We start from the raw sequence: 24,979 nt of genomic DNA, 5'->3' as shown, positions 1-24,979 counted from the left end.
TATAACCTTTCTAGTTAATTTCTGAGTATGGACTTCACATTATTATGGAGGAAAATCAGCATTGTTCATTAAATGTTTATAGATACATTCTGTGATAATTTAATATAGGTAATTATTTCAAGAACAATTACCCTCATATCTTTAAAATGTAGAGTAAAAAAGAAAATGAAAATGTTATGCTTTCTAATAATACTGTGCCTTCAGTTTACTATTTTATTTTTTCCAGCATTATTTTAGTGTGTGTGGTAAATACTTGCCTCAAGACAAATACTTCCCAAGTCATAAAGAATATCTGTACTTAGAATGACAGTATATATCGAAAAAAGTTACAGAAGTATTTTGGTTTGCACCTCAGGTCATTCAATTTTATTTCAGAGGAAATTACAGAGAAGGTATAATAATTGTGACAAGTATCAGCAGTATAAAAATCACACCCATGATGTTTTATAGGAAAACAGAACAATATGCTAAAGTGCCATTTGAATGGAAAACATATCCATAGTGTTTCACCTCTTCATTCCATTTAAAACAAAAGTAGATGTAAATAAATTATGAAAAAAATGACAAGGTGTAATACAAGAAATATCCCATTGAGACAGACATGAGATTTCTGAATATGTTTACATCAAGTTCCTCAAAAGGGTATCCAAATTCATAAAATCTTATTTCAGAACATCAAAATCTCTCAGTGCCTAAGTGTGGACGGTCAGTGGCCGAGATATTTTACTCAGTGTCACTGTAGCACCTATTTCTTTTAATCTGCTCTTCCACCGTGAGTTGTTCTGACTGCACCTCCACTCTGGGAAACAAAGGCTTAGCTGGACATTCATGGCTCAGGGCATCAAAACCTGTGTTTCCATTATTGTGGGCAGCTTCTTTTGTTTCACCATGCCAATGTTTAACATCCTTTCCAAATTCCCTTAAATCCAAGCATGGCATATTTTTAATTTGATCTACAGAATCTATTAAATCACAATCGAAAATGTTCTCATTTTTCTTGGTAAATGCAGTGATTTTCACAGTGTTAGAAAAGATAAAGTGTAAATTTTTGTTCTTTGAACGGCTTCCTTTAATGTTTAAGAGATTTGTATCAGGAAAGATGATTGAATTTCCCCCCTTTACCATAAGGCCCCTGCTGAGGCTTGGTTTGGGAGCAGGCTGCACAGGACTGCCAGCAGCTGCTCTGTCAGTCTGTTTCTTCAGAGCCATTCCTAGTACATTCCTCGAGTAAGTCTTCTCAGATTCAAATATGTCAAGTAACTCTGAGATTCTAGATGTATTTTCTAACTTCTTGATTTGACATTCATTTGCAGTGTCATTTGCTTCACTCGACAAGGGTAATAGATCAGGAAATTCTAGAATAGATGTCTTCTGCCTGCAATTATTCAGATATGAGACTGCTACATAATTGTTATTATTATTCTTATTCAAATTCTCTCTATGATTTGCTGGCATCACCTCATCATCAGTGTTAGTAACCTGTAAAACTTCTGCACCATTAGTTTGGTTAGTTTTTTCATTTCTCTCCTTTTCAGCACTCTGCACAACCACATTATTGTTGTCATTAAGATCCGTTTCACTTTTCCTGTTACTCTTTGTATCTTCAGCTTCACTCAGCCTATCTTGCACATTCTTCCTTCCTTCCTTCTTTTCATCTTTTCTTACTTCATGCATTTTCATTTCTTTGATTCCTATAACATCTTCTTTCTGACAAACATGGGTGGACTGTAGATAAGGCTGCAAAAAAGGAAGGTGATCTTCTCCTTGTCCTTTATTTTCTGGAGTTCTAACATCTTCTAGCAGAGATTCACTTTTAAATTCAGGGGATAGAGGGGTTGTCATTTCAGGGGGCCATTTAGGTTTACTCATTCTGAGCTCTTCCTCAAAGGGAAAGGTTTTCTTAGGGATCTCCTTGGAAGGAGGCCAAATGACTTTTAATTTTCCCCTTTCCCCTAATTTTCTCAAATCATTCCTTTGCCCTTCACTGTCACCAGCATCTAAATGTTCATTACGATCTCCAGGTACAAAGGTGTTTTCTGCAGTATTTTTACACACATTTGGTTCTTCATTAGGAATAAAGTCCACTGATCTGCTTTGGTTTTTGCAGTTCCATCTATCTTTATGCTGCTTGTGTCCAAAACCTTCATCATAATTTCCTTTAGATTTGAAAAGTTGTTTAAAGTGAGGTTTGCAGTATATTTGTCCATGAAGTGATGCATAATTTCCCAAACTGCCAAAAAGAAAAGAACACTTAGCACTTTGTATTTATTGTAAATTCATAGGGAATTGGGGATTATTTCAATGAGTTACAGACTAGTAAACTTAAGTTACTAGCAACGGGAATGATGCTATTAGTTGAACATTTCTGTTAGATAATATTACCACCAATACTTTGTATGGTGTATGTCTTGCAGTGTTTAAAATTTTACTTTGTGTGTCAGGTAATGGCATAATAGGTATTATAGGGTAATGCACATATAGTTATAGATGGTGCAGAATGATAGGACTGAACTCATGCTAATTCAATGATTTATGTGAGGGGTTGTAATTTCCAATAAATCCTGAGTAGCAAACACATACAAATCAACTATATGAGCTTCTTTGTTAACTGGATTTTGAATGAGCTGGAAGGCGTGCCTAACAATTGCTTATGTGGCTTCTTTAAGGCAATTAACAAATCGAGTGATTTACAATTAAAATGAACTCTAGTCAGAGGCAGGAGCATAGTTTTGAATATCTATGAATCTACACATAAAAACAGATACATCAACAAAATAGCAAAACTTAAAACCCATGAGTAACATTTACAACAAAATGAAGTGACAAGGTAGCCCCCTCAGCTTCAATATACAAAGAACTAAGGAGAAAACACCAACAGACACAAGACTGGCATGATGGTCTCATCTGTATTGGTGATAGCAGAGGGAGCAAGGAAGATGCCTGATGGACCTGAAAATATGAGATCACAAAATAACCAACTAATATTTCCTGGAAAGTATCACATGCCAATCAGAGAACAGCAGCTGAAACTGCAAGGAGGTTTGTCCTCTCCAATAGACAATGAGGCTAGTGAGGTTGAACTCTCAAGGCTAGGCTCCCCTTTTAAACAGAATCCCAAAGTGAGAAAAAATAGGAGAGTGGAATCAAGATTGAGCAGGATAATGATTACAGAAATGAAAGAGAAGGTTCTGATAAATATGGAGAAGAGCAGCCAAGCCAGGGAATTCTAGAAATCAAGCTGCCTTATTTTCATGGTCAGTATATGAAAACTAAAAGAGGTAGCTCTGTGAAGTTAGAAAAACCATCCTGATTTTCATCCTTCTAAGGTTTTGGAAAACTAATTTTACATAAAAATGAGCAACAGAAATGTAACAAGGTAAATAATATACGAAGTTACTAAAAGAAAATAAAAGTGCAAAGGGCATTATAATATCCCTGTAGATAATGAAAACATGCCAGAAAAACATGCTCTAAAAATATATCAAGAATGTAACCTATGACTTCAAAATGAGTTAAAAGACATTAAGAACATGATAAAAGACCTGAAAGAACATCATGAATCAGAATTTAAAATCTCATAAGTCAGGTGCCAGAAATCAGGAAAAAATAGAAATGAAAGATAAAAATATCAGCAACAAAACTAAACTAAAAGAAATACAAGAGCAAATAAACACAATAAAAAGTGACTTAAGAGAAACAGAATGAAAACATAACCTTTTCAACAATCAGAAAGAAAGAAAGAAATATAAGAAGAATTTGAGAGAAAGAGACAGATATTAAAAATAGGCAAAAACATTCAAGGTATAGATAATAGGAATTCCTGAAGAAAAAAATTATACAATGAAACAGATTAAATATTAAATAGTTATAATTAAAACAAACTCTTGCATACAAAAAGTATGCAACAACATATGGAAAGAGCACACTGGGTAATTGACACTAGTGAAGAATAACCAATGCCAAGAACTAGTCTAGTAAAATTGCTAGATTTTAAATAATAAAAAGAAAAAAGGCTGGGCACGGTGGCTCATGCCTGTAATCCTAGCACTTTGGGAGGCCGAGGTGGGTGGATCATGATGTCAGGAGATTGAGACCATCCTTGCCAACACGGTGAAACCGCGTCTCTACTAAAAATACAAAAAATTAGCTGGGTGTGGTGGCGGGCGCCTGTAGTCCCAGCTACTCGGGATGCTGAGGCAGGAGAATGGCATGAACCCGGGAGGTGGAGCTTGCAGTAAGCCGAGATCGCACTACTGCACTCCAGCCTCGGCGACAGAGCGAGACTCCGTCTCAAAAAAAAAAAAAGAAAAAAATCCATGGGTATCTTTAAGAAAAAATATAGGTCTTATAAAGAACAGAAAATTAGATTGTTATCAGGCTATTCCAATACTTTATTCCAGAAGAAAATAAAATAATGTATCAAATAATACAATGAAAAAAAGTGTAAGCCAAAGATTTTAATTTCAGCAAAACTGACTTTTTGTTATAAAGGTCACAGACAAATTGTTATCAGCATGTAAGAATTCAGTGAATACTGTTTCCATGAGAGCTTTTTTTGAAGAGTCCACTAGAAACCAAGCTTTAATATCAGAACAACTGCAGAAACATCAAGGTAAGCATTGGTTGGTGGGCATTAATATCTTGCAACCAGAAAACTCAGATGAAATTAGAGCAAAAAGGGACATAACATGGTATGTAGTGGCTATATGATCTGAAATTGAAGATGTGGTACAATAATTTATAAAATGAGGAGGGAAAATGTAATTTTTAAATGTTTTGATAATGAAATTAGTGGTGCTAACAGATGTATCATCGAGAAAAGTATATAGCTTAAGAGGTATTTATGGGGCAGAAATTGCAGGACTTGGTGATGGCTTGAATGTAGGGAATGAAGGAGAGGAAGGAGTCAAAGATAACTTCATGCTTTGGTCACTGAGTTAATGTTAATGTCATTCACTGATACAGTAGCATAAAGACTGTACAATTAAAGAAGGAATTTAGATGGAAGAAAATGGGGCATATTGAGTTTGCTGTACTTATGAGAAATCTCGTTGGAGAAGTGTATCAGTCATTGAGACATACGCATCTGATGCATGGAGAGATTTGGCCTAGCAGTACAGACTTCAGAGTCATTACCACATAGATTATTTAAATAATGGGAGTGGATGTGATTCACTAGAAAGAAGAGAAACATTGAGAAGAATAAATTCCCATAACATAATTGTGAGGACCTCTTACATCTCGGTAATGGACAGAGAGTCCCCCACACAGGTGCCTGAGAAGGAGCACCCAAAGAGTAGGGGGAAAGCCATTATACTCTGTTGTCATGGAAACCAAAGGAAAAGAATGTTGCCATGAGGGTGTTAGACATTGTCAATTAAAGTCAGAAAAAATATAGTCTGAGAGATGCATATTAGATTTAGCAAAAAAAAAAAAAAAATCAATTTTAGCATCTCAGACTCTAGTCACACCAAATGTCACATTCAGTTAAATGCATTTACTTCAAGAGTTTTGGAAAATGAATGCATTTTAACTGTGTGGATAAGGTGTTTCTGTTTGCTCCAGAGAAAAAACAGAGTTTTTCTCTTACCTGTCACTGATATTTTTTCTAAATTTCAATTTCATTTTTAAAAATTTAGTCTAGCTCAAAGACAGGTAAATTCAAACCTACCCACCACTTGTTTTGGTATATGAAGTTTTATTGAAACACAGCCAAGCCCATTTATTTACAACCACACCCATTTGTTTAGTTATCTGTGGCTGCTCTTGCACGCTAATAGAAAGTGAGTAGTGACAGAAGCAGTATGGCCTACAAAGCCAAAATTACTTATGATCTAGCTCTTAACAGAAAATGTTTGCTACCTCCTGATCTAGAGTCTAGACTTTAGACTAACACACTAACTTAAAAGTCTTGATTTGCAGAGTAACTCTTAATTTTATTCATCTGTGTGATTTTTGTGTTCGGACAAAAGGGATCCTTTAGATTTGATTAGAAAAGTAAAATTCCTAAGGAAAAAGGTCACAGAAATACCTAACAGAACATGAGCAAATCCCTCTGTGTGGTTGTGTTAACCGATGCAGCAGCAAGATCTGGAAAAATGTGCATCTTCCTAGAGATACGAGGTTATACGTATACTGCAATCTCCTAGAATATCTGTGGCAAAGACAATTAAACATTTTACCTCAGTTTACTGTTGCAATGGTGGCATCGGAAGCAGGCCTTATGAAAATTCTGCTTGTCTGCCACTAGGCACTCCATTGGATAAACTGTCTTTTGACAAAGTATACATATTTCCTTGTCTTGGAGCAGCAGTTTCTAAAATTAAAATTTAAAAAGGCTTCTGTAGTGTTATCTTCAATCATATCGTAAAAACATAACAAAACAAAACAACATATTAACTGGCCATGCAGTTAAAGTGGAAAGCTCTAAGACTATTGTCCTTATGGTGCTTCTCTGGACAGAGACTAACCTATCATCAGGTTTAAGGGTCTGGTAGGATAGTCTACATTACTCCAGTGCCTCTACCATTTATAGATTGTATGAGTAGACATTTATAATTTAAAAAGCATACATGAGTAAAATATGTTCATTAGATACATAAGCACATTAAAAAGATATATATGTGCTTATATGTGAGTATATAATATAAGTCTATATATAATACTCAGCAATGGGTAGCTCTGAGAGAACTTATCATTCTAGATAATTGAGTTTTCCCTATATATAAAGGCTTGTACCTAACCTGGTCAAAAGTTTTTACTTCTTAAAACATTTTAGATAGATCTTTCTAAAATATATACATACATTTTTTAAGCCAAGGACATTGTATTTGCTTCAATATTTTCTTGATGACTTAGAGTTGACTGTAAGATACCAACTCTTAACTGTAATGCAATGAGACTCCTGAATACATTAAAATGCTCAGAGTCATTTGTCCTCAATCTAACTGGCTTTAGATTGTGGAGCTTTCTGGATTCTCGCATCTGCTTATATAGTTTTCCTACATCTTTTCTTGCTCCTCTAAAGCACCTATGCTCACTTCTTGTGGCTTTCATGTAAATGTTAACCCCTATGAATAACAGTGGTTCTATTACTAACCAGTGTTTGTATAGTGGCTTAAAACTAACACAGAACTTTCACTTCACAATTGCTTTTTGTCCTCGCAGCGAACCTGTGAGAATGACTAAGCTTTGGTATTAGTTATTTATAAGAGCAAATATGCTCAGGGTCCATTATACAAATAATTATATCTACTTTAGTGCCTAGATGGTCAATCTGGGCCACTGAGAGAACTCCTTTGCTTATTTGGTTCTAGTAGAGGACACATTTTTATGTTTATCACAAGTTTCTTTGTATGTTCTATGTGTTTTTGAGCTATCTTAACAGAAGCTGAGCATTTGAAATTAGACAGCTTTGCTTAATTATGCCAGAAGCAAGCACATTAAGAACGATATTAACGTGATAAACTAGACACATATGTTGTAAATATGATGGATGCATAATTATTAGTTTCAGTAGTTTTTATTTTTAAGCTTGCTATTTCTTTCAATCTGTCTAAAAGAATGGACTAAACTAATGATGCACATTAATTATATAAAATTCTTTTATCATGAAGCCTCATTAATTGCAAGAAGTAGGGAAATGAGCTGTTCTTTGATGTTCAAAATTATGTACTAAGTTCATGTGATTTAAACCTCCCTCTTTCCAAATAAAATCAAATTTTTAAAATGTATTGTTTATGCTCATTTGTGAATGAGGTTGATTGAGTGTGATTTAGAGTTTATTTTTTAGAAAAGTGAAAAAATCAGTTAAAAAATATGGCATCAGAGAAAACTAACTCTATTAAATTCAGTAACAATAGTTGGGTATATAAAAGGTCTAATTCCACACTTACACTTTTTTCAGAGATACAGACCAATAAAAATACCAAAGCACACATGAAGAATGTAAATTGTGTCTTGGACTTCTACCAGTCTGTACTGGACTCAATGCAAATATCATTTAAACCTGGCAGTTAAAAATAGGTCAATATTAGGTCAAGGGATATTATTTTTGTCTAGTATAATTGCATGAAATAAAATTATTGCTATACCTGTTGCTTTATCCAAAGCCTTATTTACCTTGACAAATATGTCTCAGTAATCTCTATAATAGTATTTGTTATTCTCACACAGTGCAAGTAAATCATAATATATGCTTTTGTGAAAATAAAGTTGTAAAAGCAAGCATGTAAAGAGTATACAAGCATACATGGGAAGCTGTTAGTTTCAGGTTATATTGTTTGGTTGTTTCCACACTTTAACTGCGTATCATTTTGGCTATGGAACACATGGCTTTAAATGGTTAATCTTCTTTAACATGTTGCAAGCTCATTTACCACTTATAAATGCAGATTCCTCTTGGAAGGCAGTTCTCATCTCAGTTGCAGAAGAATCTGAAGTTGCATATCCCAGGCTTTTAAAAACTCTTCCACTCTCCTGCCACGTCTTTTGAAAATTTTTTCTGACTTCTTTGGGTGAATCAGAGATATCTAAAATATGTCCAGCAATGACATCCTCGTAGGTTGGTGGGGCATGCTTGAAGTCACAGCCAGATTTGCCAGCTTCTGAGCTATGTGATGAAGAGGTTTTCATTTTTGACTCAACAATTTGACTCTCAAATGCATCCATGCCTGAGAAATGTTCACTTAGGGACCTTGTTTCAGAGCAGATCCTGGGCTGTTTAACAGGAATCTTTTCTTGCAGCTCTCTAGGATGTTTGCAAGAAAAATCTGTAAAACTCGTGTTTCCTAAAGACGTTAATCCAAATTCCTCCTGACAAAACGTATGACTTTCTTGTTGTATATTATGGTTTGTTTCTCCATTTGCATAAACTCTTCTGTTTGACTTTGCTTCAGAAACTGGGCCATGCTCAAATTCCCTGAACCATCTGTTTATTTCATTTTCACGGTCATTCACGAAATTTTCAGCCATTTGAACAGTGCGGTTGGCTGCTTCATATCTCTGTGTGTGCTCTGAGAGGCGAGGAGGCACTTCAACCTTGCGGATGATTTCAACTGCATCATAGCTTTCAGTGTCGGGCACTATGGGATCAGTGGAATTGAGTCCAGCATTGTGAACGTAAGTAGCCCTTTCCTCCACTTTCCTGATTTCCTCTTGAGCTTCCATAGATTCTCTGGAGGAACCACTAGGAGTATGATGTATATTTACTGGTATTGTGATTGTAGGTGGAGAGTCCCTACCACGAGTTTCTATCTTAATTTGACGACGAAGTGTTGCAGGAGACATGATGATTTCAGACCTCTTCTCTACAATTGGAACCGGGGTGACCGCTGGACATGGGATGGCCCCTTTGGATAACTTTGCAGTGGTGTCTTTGAGTCTGACGAGTTGTTCAGAGCGACTCCTAGGTGGAGAAGGGGAAGTGTTTGCTCTGTGAATTTCAGATGTTTGCGACATGGGTCTTCTTGGCGGGGGTTCAACATAACTGTCCTTTTTGGGGGACTGAGAAAGCTCGTCCTTAGTAGGCGTTTCCGTTCGTCGGACAGTAGACTCTATTGTGATAAAAGTTGGTGACGGTGGGCGTGTTTTTAAAGAGGGAGGAGGAATGTTGCTCTCATCGAGTTTAATTTCCTGATGGGTTTTCACGTGACTGTGAACAGCTGCTTCACGATGAGCTGCTACTTGGTGCTGTCCTGTTTTCTCTTTGGCAATTTTATTTTCTTTCTGTTCACTATTTTTATTATTGCTGACATGAACATTAGATACTTTGGATGATGTTTCATCAAGACTAGTGGGTTTATTGCCCGATTTTCCTGTTTTGGAGGACATCATGGCTGTCTGAATTATATTTTCATAGGACACAAGCATATCTTCCGCTTGAGTTTTAATATGTGTTATTTCTTCTTTTACTTTTTCTAAATTATTCTCCATGGCAATGTGAACTGCATATTCTCTCTTTTCTTCACTTATCAGCCATCCTGGGATAGTATTTAACAGTGTCTGAAATGTTTTAAGGCCACTTTTATTTGGCTCTGCTTCAAACTGTTTTACTCTAGACAAAATCTGTTGTAGTTCTTCACGTTTTCTCAAGAATTCCACTATATTTACGGCACATTTTCCATCATCCTGCTGGGATTCTTTCACAGCGGAAAAGAAAGATTTGTTCTGTGTAATCTCTTGCTTTGAATCTTTAGTATTAGAGAAGACTTGTTTCTGTTGTATGCCCTTGACTTGGAGACATTTTTCTTCCTGCAGACTATTATATGGCTGGGGCCATTTTTTATGTTCAGCTTTACTTTCAGAGGTCTGTATTTGTGTTTGCTGAAAATTTTGAGTCTGTGAATCAAGATGTGCATCAATAACCTTTTGCTTAACGACCTTTGGTGCTGATTTATTCTTCAAAACTTCTTGTTTTCTTTCAGTTATTAATCTCTCTTCTTTTCGACTAATCATTGATGGTCCCTTATTTTTTTCTTCACTTCCTGGAAGTTTCCCTCTGTCAGATCCCTCAAATTCTTCTTGCTTCCCAGGAACTATCTGGAGCTTATCTTCATGGTTCTTCTGTATGGATTCTGTAGGCAATTTTATTGTCACTCTTTTCTCCTTCTTAGGTAGCTGGTAATGTCTTTCAGCCAGAGATTGCTTATGACTACATTCAGTGCTTGCTTCAGTTTTCTTGGTTTCCAGATATTGTTGTTTGGCAAAGGTTTGAACATCAACCTCAGATTGCTGTTTATGACTTTCATAGCTGTGGTCTGTTTCATTTAATGTATGATCTAGAGTTGGAAGCTTGATGGTTTTAACTTTGAAATTTGGGGAAATTGGTTTGCTTTGGGGCAAGTGCAACTGCTCCAAATACTGATTCTGTTGTGTTTGTTGGGTACTACATTCTTGGTGACTTTGTTTAATTTCACAAGCTGATTTGGATTGCATCATGTCCCTTGCGCTTTGTAAAACTTCCTTTTTCATCTTATCTTTGTCTTCTGAGGCTGCTAAAACATGGTGGAGCCTCTTGGCAGTGACTGTCACTGGCGATGTTGTGGAGAGCTGGTTATCAGAACACACTCCTAGTACCCGAGCATTACTTTGAGAGCCTGGGTTGGGTTGAACCACGGTGCGCTCTGAATCGATTCCAGATACGGAAACCTCCTCATTGGTTTTTCGTAATGGCATTTCCTTTTCCACCTCTGATATGTGTTGATTTTGGCTTTCAGTTTTAACAATGTTGTAGTAAGAACTCTCCTGTTTCTGTTTTTCAAGTTCTTCTTTTTGTTGTCTATATTTTTCTTCAGCAATCATTAAAGGTGTCTTAAATTTTCTCATATAAGGTTTTGGACTTTGTTGTCCTGAACTCTCTGGAAATGAATGAGATTTTATAAGAGGTGCAATCTGTTTTTTCTTGGGTGCTGAAGTTCCTGGAACTGTGTGTGAGAGACAGTTTGCAGAGTCAACAAATAATTGTTTTCTTTCATCAAGACTCCTACTAATAACGTTCTGCTTTGTCTCTATGTGTTCACTGCTGGTCATCATCATTACTTTTTTTTGATCCTTTGAGGTAGTAATTTTACATTCCATATCTGACAGGGAGTTTGTCAATTCAACTTTGGGGGAGAAATGGTTCTTATTATCTTTTATATGCTTGGGAAGTTTGGGTTTGGGCAATGTGGGAGGTGGCAACACACCTGATTTTCCTGTTATGATTTTAGCCTGAGAATTCTGAGAGTTTGAGGCTTCTTTTTGGGAATATTGTTGCATGAAGCCTCCACTGTGCTTTTCTGGAGCAGAGGAGGAAAGGAGATGTGCTGGGTTTTGAGATGGAGTTGGAGGAGGAGGAGGCGGCAGAAACATCGATGGACTTTCTCTTTCAGATTTCTCATCTACTGGAGGTGGAGGAAGAGGGAGGCCTGGAAAGCTTTCAAATTCAGCCTTTATCTTCTCTGTGGACAGTGAAGGAAGAAACCCATTTTTTTCAGGAAACATCATTAAAGGAGGTGGAGGAGGAAGAGGAAATTCAATTTCAGATGATGCATTAGAAGGTGGTGGAGGAGGTGGAGATGGAGGTGGAAGGGGGCACTCACTTTCTTTTACATTATTCTCAGGGTTAAAGTTGATTGGATTCAAGGACCTTTCCATTGCCGTTTTTAAGTCTGTGGAAGTATTTGTCTTCATTAGAAAGTCCTGGTTTTTCAAGTGAACATCAGTCTCCTGCTTTTTGTTGGTTGTCTTAAATGTATTGTGATTTTTTTCAGAGACTTTCACTTCTGTTACACTGGTTGTGTCTTGCTCTACAGGCAAAGGCTGCCACATTGGTTGAAAGTTTATATTCTTTTGTTTTATATTCTTATTAGAATATTTTGTTTCTTGCTTTAACAAAGTTTGCTTCTGAAAGTCCCCTGAAATCTTGTAAGTTCCTCCAACTGGCATGCTGACTGGATGCTGGGTGGGACTGGGCTTGGAGTTTTGTGTATCAGTTAATATTTTAATATTTTCGGTCTTTTTAGGACTCTTTATATGAAAAGCCTCCGTTTTCTGGTGGTCATTTCTCCGTTCATATGTGTGTTGCTTTCCAACGGTTTTATCAGCAGATTGGACGGAATTAAAGTCATCATCCTTCTTCAGCTCTCTCACTTCCCTGTCTGATTCTTTAGTTTTTAGATTATTCTTAACTGATACAGTTGAAGTTAATTGTCTGCTCATATATTCATCTCTAAGATGCTGTTCTCCTGTGATATCAGTCCAGACACCCATTTTGTCTCCTGATTCCAAAACATTTTTAATAGATTTATGATGTGAATTAGATAGTCTTCTAAGGCTTTTCTCCAGAGCATCATTGTTTTGTTCACGATCTATGACAATCTTTACACTGCCTTTGGGGGCTTTTGGAAGATTAACCTCAGTTCTTTCTTCTACTAAATTGCCATGACAAGATTTCCCCATAGTTTGACTGAGAGTATCTGCTCCCCCTTGCCACTCGGCTGCTGGCTCAAAGGGTCCTGACTTTGGCTGAAGAAGACTATTTTTGTTCCTCTGGACAGCAACCTGATGAATATCTGTTTTCTGCTCTCCTGAGGATCCTGCCATCACAACGTGAGCATCTTTTTTGATTACACCTTCTTTATCTACCTCTTTGAAACTTCTTTGTGCTTCTTTCAAAGACCTTAATGATGTTTCCAGGTCATCTTTCAGAAGCTCCTTTTTCAGAATTTCTGTCCTTGTATTTGTAGCTTTTTCAAGGCATTCAATAGCTTTCTCAATATCACCAGGGATGGCATCAGGCTGTTTAGATTCTTTCCATCGACGGGTTGATTCTTTAAGTGACTTGAGTGTGGCTAGCATGTCACCTTTTATAATTTCTTCTGTTTTTGTCACTGTTTTCTGATTTACAGCCTGGCTGAGGGAATTTAGGGTTGATGCCAAATCACCTTTTATAATCTCTTCTTTGGGTATCTTACCAAGTGTACTCTGAGGCTCAGTCATAAAAACCTTAACTGTATTATGCACATCTCCAGGGATGATGTCAGTTTCACTAACAGTACGTTCAACCAGAGACTGCCTTTTCTTCAGTAACAGTTTTGTGCCTTCAACATCACCACCAATGATTTCTTTCTCTCCTTCTTGTTTCTTAGCTGTCAATGTTTCATTTGACTCTGTATGGAGTTGTTTGAGATAATCCAAAGCTCCAGCTTCTATGCAGGTTGTGAAAAACTGAACATTTCCCCTCTCAGAGGCATCAATTTTAGCCCTTTCAGATATTTTATTGTTTGATGTGGAAGATAATAAATTATGAATGGTACGTCTGACATCACCCCCTATTACTTCTTCACGCTCAATTGTGTCACCATCATTTTCATGAAGAAGACAATAGATAGTCATGTTAATATATCCTCTTTCATCTTCCTGAATTAAGATGCCTTTCTTTACAGATCTTTCCTCAGAGAACAGGTTTTTTATTGCATGTTGTACATCACCTTTCACTATCTCTTCTTTTTCAGCATGAAATTCAGTTGATTTGTTTAATAATTGAGTTTTAGTCAAATTAACATTTCCCTTCTCTTCTTCACTAACCAAAATCTCTCTTTTAGTATAGTCCCTTTTGGAAAGTAGGTTCACCATTATATTTCTGAGATCAGCCCTGATAATTTCTTCTTTCTGTATCTCAGGAGATGCTTGGTTCATTAGCTTGTATTTTGCCATTCGAACATCCCCAACTTCATCAGCTTCAATGATGATTCCAGGAGCCTGGATAACTTTTTGAGAGTAGAGATCTTCTAAAGTTTTTTTAATGCTCTTGCCAATAATTTCTATCTTTTCTATTCTATTTTCATTAAATTCATGAAGTGGTGTTGTTTCAAAGAGCCACGTAGTTGTTTTGACATCAGAAGGAGGGATTTCTTCCTTGGTCACTTTTGTGACACCTTTATGTGCTTCCATAATAGAATCAAAAGTTTGATTTTCAAAAAGCCACACAGCCTGCTTAACATCACCTTTCTGCACATCTTCCTGGGTGACTGTCTTGATATTTTCATATTCTAACCCTTCTCCTCTCAGTTCATCTATAGTGTGGGTTTCAAACAGCCAAGTAGATGTTTTGACATTGCCCTTTTGTATTTCATTGACACTTACTGTTCGTATATAGTTATTCTTATCAAAATTTTCAGACTCAAAGAATTGTTTACTTGTCTTTACATTGCCACCTTGTATATGGTCAACAGTGGGCACAATATTATGTGATTCTTCAGAAATCTGATCCAGTGGCTGAGTTTCAAACCTGTATCTGACAGAACTAACATCTCCCTTCTGAATGTCTTCTTGTGTGACAGCTTTAATAACATACACAGTTTCTGATTTATTAATAGAGTCTAATGGCTTTGTTTCAAAAAGCCACCTTGTTCCTCGTACATCTCCATGAATTACTTCTTCTTTTTTAACTGTGGTTACTTCGTGATAGGACCCTTCTCGGTCTTGAATTGCATAGAGTGGCTGGGTTTCAAAGAGCATTCTGTAGCTTTTTACATCACCCTGCATTACTTCTTCAGTAATTGTTTTCTTGGTGCTGATATAGTCAGATTCTTCTTTAATCTCATCTAAAGAAAAAGTCTCAAAAATAAAGCACCCCTTTCTTACATCGCCACCGTGTATGTCTGTCACCGTCTTAACACATTCATCACCTTCTTGGCTTTCTTTTATCTTATCAATTGGTTGGTTTTCAAAAAGCCACCTACAATTTAAAACATTGCCTTTCTGAATATCTTCAGTTTTTAAGGTTTTGATCTTTTTCAAAACTTCCTCTGAACTGGAACTTATGGAATCTAAGGACTGATTTTCAAATTTATACCTCATGCTAGAAACATCTCCAGCTTGTATATCCATTTCAACAGGCTTGATTTCCTTCACTTCTTCTCCTTGTATGCTGTCCAAATTTTCTGTCTCAAAAAGAAAACATGTTGTACGAACATCCCCACCTTGGATCTCCTCCTGTTTTACAGTTTGCAATTTGACTTTTGTTTCAGAGTCATCTTTTATGGCATCAAGTGGCTGAGTTTCAAAGAGCCAAGTACAGGTTTTGACATCTCCCTTATGAATTTCTTCACTGCTGGTCATTAACGAAACTTTTTCATAAAGAGACTCCATTGGCTGGGTCTCAAAAAGCCATTTACAGGTTTTGACATCCCCTTTAATAATATCTCTAGCTTGTTCAGTTTTACTTTCTGTTTCTTCCACATCACTAAAATATTTAATTGAATCAAGAGGTTGGGTTTCAAACAACCATTTGGCAGATTTCACATTTCCAGTCTGTATTTCTTGAGCAGATATTCCTCTAATTATTTGAAATTTATGAATGCTTTCATCAAACTGGTCAATGGGCCTTGTTTCAAAAAGCCACCTACAGCTTCTTACATCACCTCTTATGATTTCTTCTTGCTGGACTGTCTTTACTTGATGATATTTTCCAAGGGGATCTTGAATGGCATACAGTGGTGTTGTCTCGAAGAGAGATTTATTTAACTCTACAGCACCTCTTGTGACTCCTTCCACCTCTATTTTATGTGATGCATCAAATTTAATTAAATTGTTTGATTCAAAGATATGTGTGTAGTTCTTCACATCTCCTCTGTCAACTTCTTCAAGTTTCACTGTTCGTGTGTACTCTTTTTTATCTTTTCTAATGTCTTCCAGAGGTTGGGTTTCAAATATCCATTTTTGATGCCTAACATCCCCTTTTTCTTCTTCAGAGGCAGTGATTTTTTGAAGCTTTCCTATATCAGGACTGTCTTTTAATGCCTCAATTGGAAGTGTTTCAAATAGATGCTTAGTAGTTTGTACATCACCCCCTATTATCTCCTCATGTTGTAGAGGGTCTGCATCAGGAACTTCTTTTAGAATGTCTAATGGCTGTGTTTCAAACATCCAACACTTTCTGGAGACATCTGTACCTATTATTGTTTCCTTTTCAATGATGACCTCTTCTGACTCTTTGATTTTCTCCAAAGGTTGGGTTTCAAATAACCACTTTGCCTTACTCACCCCACCTTTGACATTTTCTTCCATAGATATTCCTCGGACAATTTTAATTTCTGTAATATCTTTGTTAATTGTGTCCAACGGCTGTGTTTCAAACATCCACCGTGCTGTTCTTACATCTCCCTTTTCAACATCTTCCCTGTGAACAGTTTTAATTTCCAGCATTTGACCCGAACCATCTCTAATAACATATAATGGTTGAGTTTCAAAACATTTTATACTTCTCTTAACATTTCCCTTAATTTCTTTGAGCTCAGACCTAAGCTGCAGTAAGTGAACCTCATCCACTGAATGAAGCTGTCCAAGTTGATCTAGATGTTGAGTTTCAAACATGTATCTCACAGTCTTGACATTCCCCCCAGTTACGTCCTTACTGATAGTTACCGCTGATTCTTCTTGACTTTGATGCATTTTATTCATTGAGTCCAATGGCCTTGTTTCAAACATCCACCGAGCTGTGCAGACATCTCCTCTGGCTAGCTCAGGAATTTTCTCTGCATTTTCTACAGTGTCAGAAGAATGAGCCCCAAGTGTGTCAATGGGTTGGGTTTCAAACATCCATGTAGTATATTTCACATCGCCACCAGCAATGATTTCTTGATCAGCAACACCCCTGGAAATGTCACCTTCATCAGGAGAGCCATTGTTAATGGAATCCAATGGTTGATTCTCGAAGATCCATCTAATGGACTGCACCTCTCCCTTCAGAATTTCATCCCATTCCAAGTATTCTCTTTCTGAGTTCAGATCTTTTTGAGAACTGTCATTTGTGTTTTCAAAAACATAACGGGCTTGTTGCACATCTGCTGAGACTGAACTCCCTGAGTTCATTTGACTAGAAACAATCTCAGAAACCTCACTGATATAATCTTTTTCTAAGTTTTTTCTTAACTCAGGATGGATGTGTTTATATAAACGGTTTAATTCATACAAATTCCTTTGCTTGGAATATACATCTTTGGGGACTGGTAGTCTTCTAGGAGGACTGGGTAGTTCAGGGGACTGGGAAAATGCTGTCGCATCTACTGAAGTTTGAAGTACATCAGGTGGGGGAGGAGGAAATTCTTCCGTCATTCCTGAAGAAGTAGCATTAATTTGTGCCAGAGTTGAGGAAGTGACACTGTGATCACTATATCTTGTGGTTGATGTTTCCTTCCTCTGGCTGGTTGAAATGCAAGAAGTGGAAGAGGTACTCACAACTGATGATGGCTTTAAAGTCTCTTCACATTCACTTTCAATCTTTAGGGGAGAGAAAATCAAATCTTATAAAGGTGAGTGTAGTGGCAGAGGCTTCCTAGGCACTGCCCTTCATTGGTCTGTAACCTGGACCCTCCTGTGATATCTCCATTGGGAACAATATGTGATGTACTCATTTAGAGACCTACTTAGGAATAATAGTCAATATTTGTCACTGTCTTTCCTATAATCTATTTTTTCTTGTAAAGTTATATTTCCATTTAATGCATCAAGGACTCAATATTTTAAAATTTACTCATAATTGTGATTTTTTTTCCCTTTACTTAGTGTGGTATGCAGAGTAATCTAGAGGGAAACAGTAAAAGTCTTAAAGTACTTTTGAGGGTTGTTTTGTTTTCCTTGGAATTTAAAACAGAACAGAGTAAGCATCTGGCATTTAAAATTGATTTAATTACTTTAATCTTAATTATTAGACTTTAGAACATATATAATTTTTTCTTCCCTTATTTTCCTCTAGTGAGAAAAGTTTTTACTCTACCTCCTTTTGCATACAGGTCAATATTCTCCTTATAGAACTGAATAAATGCTAGTTCAGAATTTTTTGTTGTTGTTGAAAAGCCACTTCAAATTTCAGTAATTTGAAAATGTTATACATTTAAGTTTGGTCTTACACTTAATATGTTTCTGTGTAAAGAAATGACTTTACCTTAATCTGCTTTGCTGGGGTTGTCATCTCTTTGTCAGAGTAAAGGATCTTTTCCTGGGCAGACTTTTCAAACTGCTCTTTTAACAACTTAGTCGAAACCTTTGGAATTTCTTCATCCTCAGGTGTATCAATGACTATAAACAGAAAAACACACCAGGGATACTATGTAATTACTAAAAATTATGTTTAAAAAGAAATTATGGCTGGGCATGGTGGCTCATGCCTGTAATCCCAATACTTTGGGAGGCTGAGGTGCAAAGACTACTTGAGCCCAAGAGTGTGAGACCAGCCTGGACATCAGAGCCAGACCCTGTCTCTACAAAAATTAAAAAAGATAAAATTATAATGCTATGGAAAACTTCTCACAATGTACATTAAGTAAAAAAATTCAAGGTACAAGCATACATATGGCATTATTTCATCATGTAATTTAGGAATATAGGAAGAACTATAGTAAGACAATACAGGAAGAAAAATGTTGGTTATCTCTGGATTTTCCAAATTTTCTACAAGCATGTTCTACTTTTATGCTCAGGAAAAAATAATAAAATGTATCAAATAAGAAAAAGAATTGCAGAAGACCTACTTTCTTAAGCAATAAAACCAAAATAAAGATATAGTCATGTAATCAAGTAAAGTTTTGGTCACAGTTGGCTTAATTTTTTTTTTTTTTTTTTTTTTTTTAGCTCTTCAGGGTAGCAAAGCTCATTCCATTTTTATAGACAAGACAAACTATGTCCAGTCTTGTGCAAACTTGCACAAATTTGGCTGTAGTCTAATCTCATATCTACAGATTGGAGAGCTGGACTTAATAGTGCTTAAATCTGTTATTAAAATTAATTCAGTCTAGATAACAACTCTATTCTCATGGAGCTTGATAAACATCAAGTTTCACTGTAGGTCCCTGAGGCAAAAAGGAATTCAGAGGTGGTTAGCTTTAAGGTTTAGAATGGATATATCATAGGATTGATGGCCAATAAACTAATTTAGAAACTTATTGCACCTATGCCCACAGGCAAAATCTAATTATTTGTAGAAATCCTATTCGGCATTCCCTGGAACCATGAGTCATAGTTACTAAAGTTACTCAGAGGGGAGGATTGTGCTTTGGAAGTCATCCGTTCAAACTCAAACACATCAATAGGAGAAAGACGTATTGGAGCCAATAATGCCAGACTCTTACCTGTTTCCTGAACATATTGATGAAACTGAGATGCTCGGTTTATTTCCTTGGTGTGCTTTTCAAGATGAGAGACCTGTATTTAAAGATTTGAAAATAAATTGTTTTTAAGAAGTCAATTATCTTAAGAAGTATTATCATTTACAAATAATACTCTTCATTTTACAGTGATTTTCACCCAATACTTTAGTGTACATTGAAAGATGCTAATTAAGCCTCTATCATTTATTTTAATACATAGAGTCACTTATAATAAAATATATTTGAATTGACATCTAAAGTGCAATCATACTTTTATAGGGTGCCTATTTTACATTTACTTATTTATTTATTTTCTGAGATGGAGTCTCGCACTGTCTCGCACCTGGGCTGGAGTGCAATGGCATGAACTCGGCTCACTGCAACCTTCGCCTCCTGGGTTCATGTGATTCTCATGCCTCAGCCTCCTGAGTAGCTGGGATTACAGGCACATACCAGCACATCTGGCTAAGTTTTTTTGTATTTTTAGTAGAGACGGGGTTTCACTACGTTGGCCAGACTGTTCTCGAACACCTGACCTCATGATCTGCCTGCCTCGGCCTCCCAAAGTGTTGGGATTGCAGGTGTGAGCCACCGCACCCAGCCCTATTTTACCTTTAAAAGAATTCCAACTTGAAAGTGGAAAAAGAAACACTGATAGGTATTGATGCTAGATACATAAGTAACAATAAATACAAACACTTACAACAAAGTCATAATTTCCATACAGTACTGGAAAGTGTTTGAAAGTACTGCCTTTCTAAATAGTTACCATTTCTGTTCCATGAACATCAATTTTCTGTACTTTGGACCCTTCTTGTTCATTTCTTGCCAATTCCTGGCTGCTTTTTGAAGTGCCAACCTGGCTGCTATGAATTGCCTCCTGAAAGCAAACAGACAATGCCTTAAGAAAAGTAAAAATTTTAACTTTATTTGTGCAATTTCAGTGACAATTTCTGGAAAAAAAATTGAGATTCTTTAGTATATTAGTTTTCTTGGCTGCTATAACAAATTACCACAAGTTTAGTGGCTTAAAACGGCATAATCTTAGGATCTTATACTTCTATAGGTCAGAAGCCCTGAATGAGTCTTCCTGGGTGTTGGTCGGTATCAGAAAGTATGCATTCTCTTCTGCAAGCTGGAGGGGACAATCCATTCCCTTGCCTTTTGCAGCTTCTAGAGGCTGCCCACTTTCCTGGGCTAACGGCCCTTGCCTCTATCAGACTGAGAACTTCTCATACTGCCATCTATCTGATACTGTCTTCCACTTTTAAGGACCCTTATGATTACATTGGACCAACCCAGATAAGTGAATATTATCTCATCGTCATAAAATCATCTAATTAGCAGCCTTAATTCCATCTGCATCTTAATTCTCCTTTGCCATGTAATTTAATGTATTCATGAATTCTGGGGATTGGGACATAGTTATATCTGGAGACCATTATTCTGCCTGCTACCCTTAGCAAGCAAAAATATTAATGATGCATTACCAAGTATGAGAAAGATGAGCCTGAACAAATATATATGTATTTTTGTTGTTGTTTACAAGTCACATTTTTATGTTAAAAAAAGACATACTAGTCTTCAAATTGGCCATCCAGTATGATGACATATCCAGGGTTCAGTTGAAGAATATAACCATTAAATGTATCCAATATAGATTATTATGCTAGTTTATGTCTCCCTATCTTCACATGTGGAACTACTCTTGATTTTGGTTAAGTTAGAATGGTTGACCCTGAATGAATTGCAAACTCGGAGCTCCTATTAATTTTGGTGATCCAGTCCTGCTTTTACTACAGAATGTGATTCTGACACAAGTATATGATTGATTGATTGATTGATTGATATGATGAAGCAGTTAGCATACTGCTAAAAATCTTAACATCCGAAAATAAGGATACAGACAGATGACTCTTTACAATAACATGTTTTTGAATGTGCCTGAAGGTGGGACTTCACTTTTATCTTGATATCCAAATGAATAATAAATACTATTTTTGAGATTTGACTTTTAAAAATTTGTCTTAGTACAGAATAGTCAAGTGAGCAAGGGTGTATTATCATTATTAATTAAAATAGTATTACTAAAATGTTTTTTGCAGTAAGTTAAAAAACTTTATACTATCAAATCCCAATCTCTTAAACTAATAATAAGTATAAAATTAATGCCAGTAGATGTATGAGACTTTTCCCCTCAAGGGTATTTGTTATATAGGGTTTAAAGTCTCATCAACCAAGGAGCAGTTAGTCATGTAGTTAGAGATGTTATAGTATAATCTGATCTTATTATGCTTTTCTAGGAAGGAGAATTAAGAAAAAAAAAGTCGAGGGCTTCCTAGAAGTCCTACCTAAAACCAAAGACAAAATATGGACTTACACTTTTAAAGGTAGATTGTATCTCATTAAATTGAAGACCACTGTAATTTCTTTTCCAAGCAGAATGCTTCCTAGGCCTAGTTAATAATCCACATATTTCAAATGATATTTGGTAACATGTTTAACACACAGTTTGTGCTAAGGAAAAGTTCACATAATGAATAAGTGAGGAGAGTACACATGAATAAGATAGCAAACTTTCAGTAATACAGTAATTCTATTCAAACACCTACTTGCGAGGAATTTTCTCAAAATTGAGGATAGAACAATGAACAAAATGCTTTAGTTTCTTGAGAAGGAGCATAGAAAATGAATAATCCATATTCATTCCTTCAAGTTCAAAGAATCAGAATTCCATATAACAAGATGCCTTGCATAATCAAGTTTTATTTGAGGCTACCAACAGCATTGTGCTGGAGAGAGCAATAACAATCATTGACCACTGCAGATATAAAAAAAAATGCATGGGCGCTAATGACAGCTCTTTACATCTGTGACAAGTCTTTCCATCTATTAGGCATATAATGGGAATATTCTATGGCTTTCTCATGCACACGCTGAGAAATAGGAAGTACTAATTAAACAGACAGTGAAGTAGCAAAGGAGAATGCGCACCTGATCAGAACCAAGGTCCCTCTGAGGGGCACCGTGATCATTTCTATAGAATCATGTCTCTGCCTAGAGGCCTACATGCCCGCTGTGGCCTAGAGACATGCTTTTTTTGGCCCACACAGTGATTTTAAAGTTTTGAATTAGGTAACATCTACAAAAATAAAAAATTCTTTCTGCTTTTAAAAACTCTGAAGACATGGTAACACTGTGTTCATATTCCAACATGGCAGAGTCTGGCTTTTAGTTGGGCATATACCTTTTAGTTGGCCACCATCACTATTATTTGCTAATATTTAAGAGCAAGTTGACATTTAAAAAAAAAAAGCAACAAAACTTGTCTGGTACCCATGGAAATTTGAGTTTCAGATACCTGTCACCAATCTGAAAGAGTAGAGTTAGTGACATAAATCTCTGTATTGAGAAAAATGCAAAATATTTGGAATAGAAAAACTATAAAGACGTGTAATTTTGACACATATTTTGAAAGTTATTTTCTGGGACAAACACTTTATAGTTAATGTGTATCTACTTGAGTAAAAACAATCTATGCCTATCATCTATAAATATATTTTCTTGTAGGAAATGACACAAAATAAACAGTACAAATGTAATAAATTTTGTTTAAAGTTGTAAGTTTCTACTTCAGCATTTATGTGCTATTTCCAAATAGAACTGTAATTGCCACACTAGTTTGGTATGTTAGCATCAATGCATCAATTTTACTGCCCCCTGGTTGCTGTAACTTACATAAAATACTCCTTAAAATATCCCAAGCTTTTGTTTCTACCATTTACTGTTTCAAATTTTGCAACTAGTTTAGTTTGGATTTAAAACCGACTTTCTTTCTAATTGTTGGTATCTATAGAGTATAGGGTTAGGTAAAAAGTTGGATCATCATAATGCTCAGGCAGAAATCAAATTAAATAAAATGTTATAAACAACTCTGGTCAGATCACCATGCATAAATTTACACCAATAATTCATAAAATTTGTTGCTGAAAATTAAATTTAAATATAGACCAGTCTGCAAGAGACAAATGCTATTTTGTTCACAGGTCAGTTAACCAGTAGTCAGGAATGGGAGATTAGTCCTAACCCTCTCCTTTACTAGGTATGTTGTATTCTTGGGAAAATCATGAAATCATACTTAAACTCAGGTCTTTCATCTCATGAGGCATTAAAGGAAAGGAAAAGAGATAATCTATGTGCTCTAACTTTGAAATCTAAAAAAGAAAATGCAGTACAACAGCAAAACAATATTATGGTGTTTGCATAGCTCACATCAGTCTGATGTGAGCTTATATATTAACCAACTATGTCACAAAAATCTATTGTTGATATGCACATCTTCCAAGGAGATTTATCTTGCACAGGAAAGAGTTCGTATCCTGCCTATTCAACTTTTCATTTTTATATCACTATAGGGAAAGACATTGTAAATTTCCCAATAAAATTGCAAAGTCATTCTAGTGCAATGAGTAAGGAAAAAGGACAGGCTTTTTTAAATTTTTTTTTTTTTTTATGGCGACTCACTATTATTGTGACTCTTGGAAGTATATCCAATAGAAAAACACATGGGGAAAGACTGGCAGAATAGTAGATGGTAACTGCTTCAGTAGTGTGGAAAAAACAGAAGTTCATATTCAATGCCAGTAATATAGCATTTTCACTAATCTCATTTTTAATAAAACTAGAAAAAGTTATGATACATTCATGTTATTTACGTCTTTGTCAAACAGACATAAACAATACCAAAAACGGCTGTTCATCTGAGCAAAAATGTCAGTGGATTCAAGCTTTGAAAGAATAATCAGTTTATTTTTCTTTTAAGTGATGAGCATAACAATTTGTGGGTTACCATTGTATTTGTCGGGATTTAGATATATTAAAATTCAAACATTGAATTTTTTCCTTTTTCTCTGAGGTTTCTCTTTTTATTTTTATTAATTTTCCCTTAAAAATTACAATATACAACTTGACATCTCTAAGGTGTGAGCTTTATATAAAGGCTTTTCCACATTCATTATACCCTCTTAAAGACTAAGCTCAAAAATTACTTTCTTTTTGAAACCTTTCCTGACTTCTACACAGGATGCACTATCCTTGCTTTTTCTATTCCTGTGATATTAGCATACATCTGTATTATCTACCTATCACATTTCACAGTCATCTTTTGCTAATATGATCCTCTCCTTTAACTGAACTGTGTCTGTCACATACATCCTCAAATCCCAATGATTAGCTTCCAGGCACACAGTAGGTATCCAGTAAAACATCAAGGAGTAAACACATGGGCAAATACAGTAGTCACTTTTTTTAGTAGTGTGAAAATTTTATAATTTTTAATCTGCTTTGAAAAT

The 24,979-nt window shown here is 35.9% G+C and overlaps 1 protein-coding gene across 4 annotated transcripts in view; it reads right to left on the bottom strand.

The window, feature by feature from the left end:
- Positions 1-337: 337 nt before the first annotated feature.
- LOC105483297 (xin actin binding repeat containing 2) overlaps positions 338-24,979 on the bottom strand; it is a 348,129-nt gene continuing 323,487 nt past the window's right edge. For 2 of the 4 annotated variants that reach the window (XM_011744087.2, XM_011744089.2), the window contains 6 exons: positions 20,398-20,508; positions 19,611-19,683; positions 18,428-18,561; positions 8,379-17,763; positions 6,183-6,316; positions 2,111-2,230 (listed from right to left, as the gene is read on the bottom strand). In XM_011744087.2, coding sequence (XP_011742389.2) covers positions 6,222-6,316; positions 8,379-17,763; positions 18,428-18,561; positions 19,611-19,683; positions 20,398-20,508 — 9,798 coding nt within the window. In that variant the 3' untranslated portion in view covers positions 2,111-2,230; positions 6,183-6,221. Of the gene's footprint in view, positions 2,231-6,182; positions 6,317-8,378; positions 17,764-18,427; positions 18,562-19,610; positions 19,684-20,397; positions 20,509-24,979 lie in introns of all 4 variants that reach the window. The other 2 variants (XM_071072890.1, XM_011744088.2) reach the window with 2 other exon arrangements.

This window comes from Macaca nemestrina, chromosome 11 (assembly GCF_043159975.1).
Source record: "Macaca nemestrina isolate mMacNem1 chromosome 11, mMacNem.hap1, whole genome shotgun sequence".
Classification (NCBI taxonomy): domain Eukaryota; kingdom Metazoa; phylum Chordata; class Mammalia; order Primates; family Cercopithecidae; genus Macaca; species Macaca nemestrina.
The sequence above is the reverse complement of the archived record's forward strand: the minus strand, read 5'-3'. Positions and strand labels throughout refer to the sequence as shown.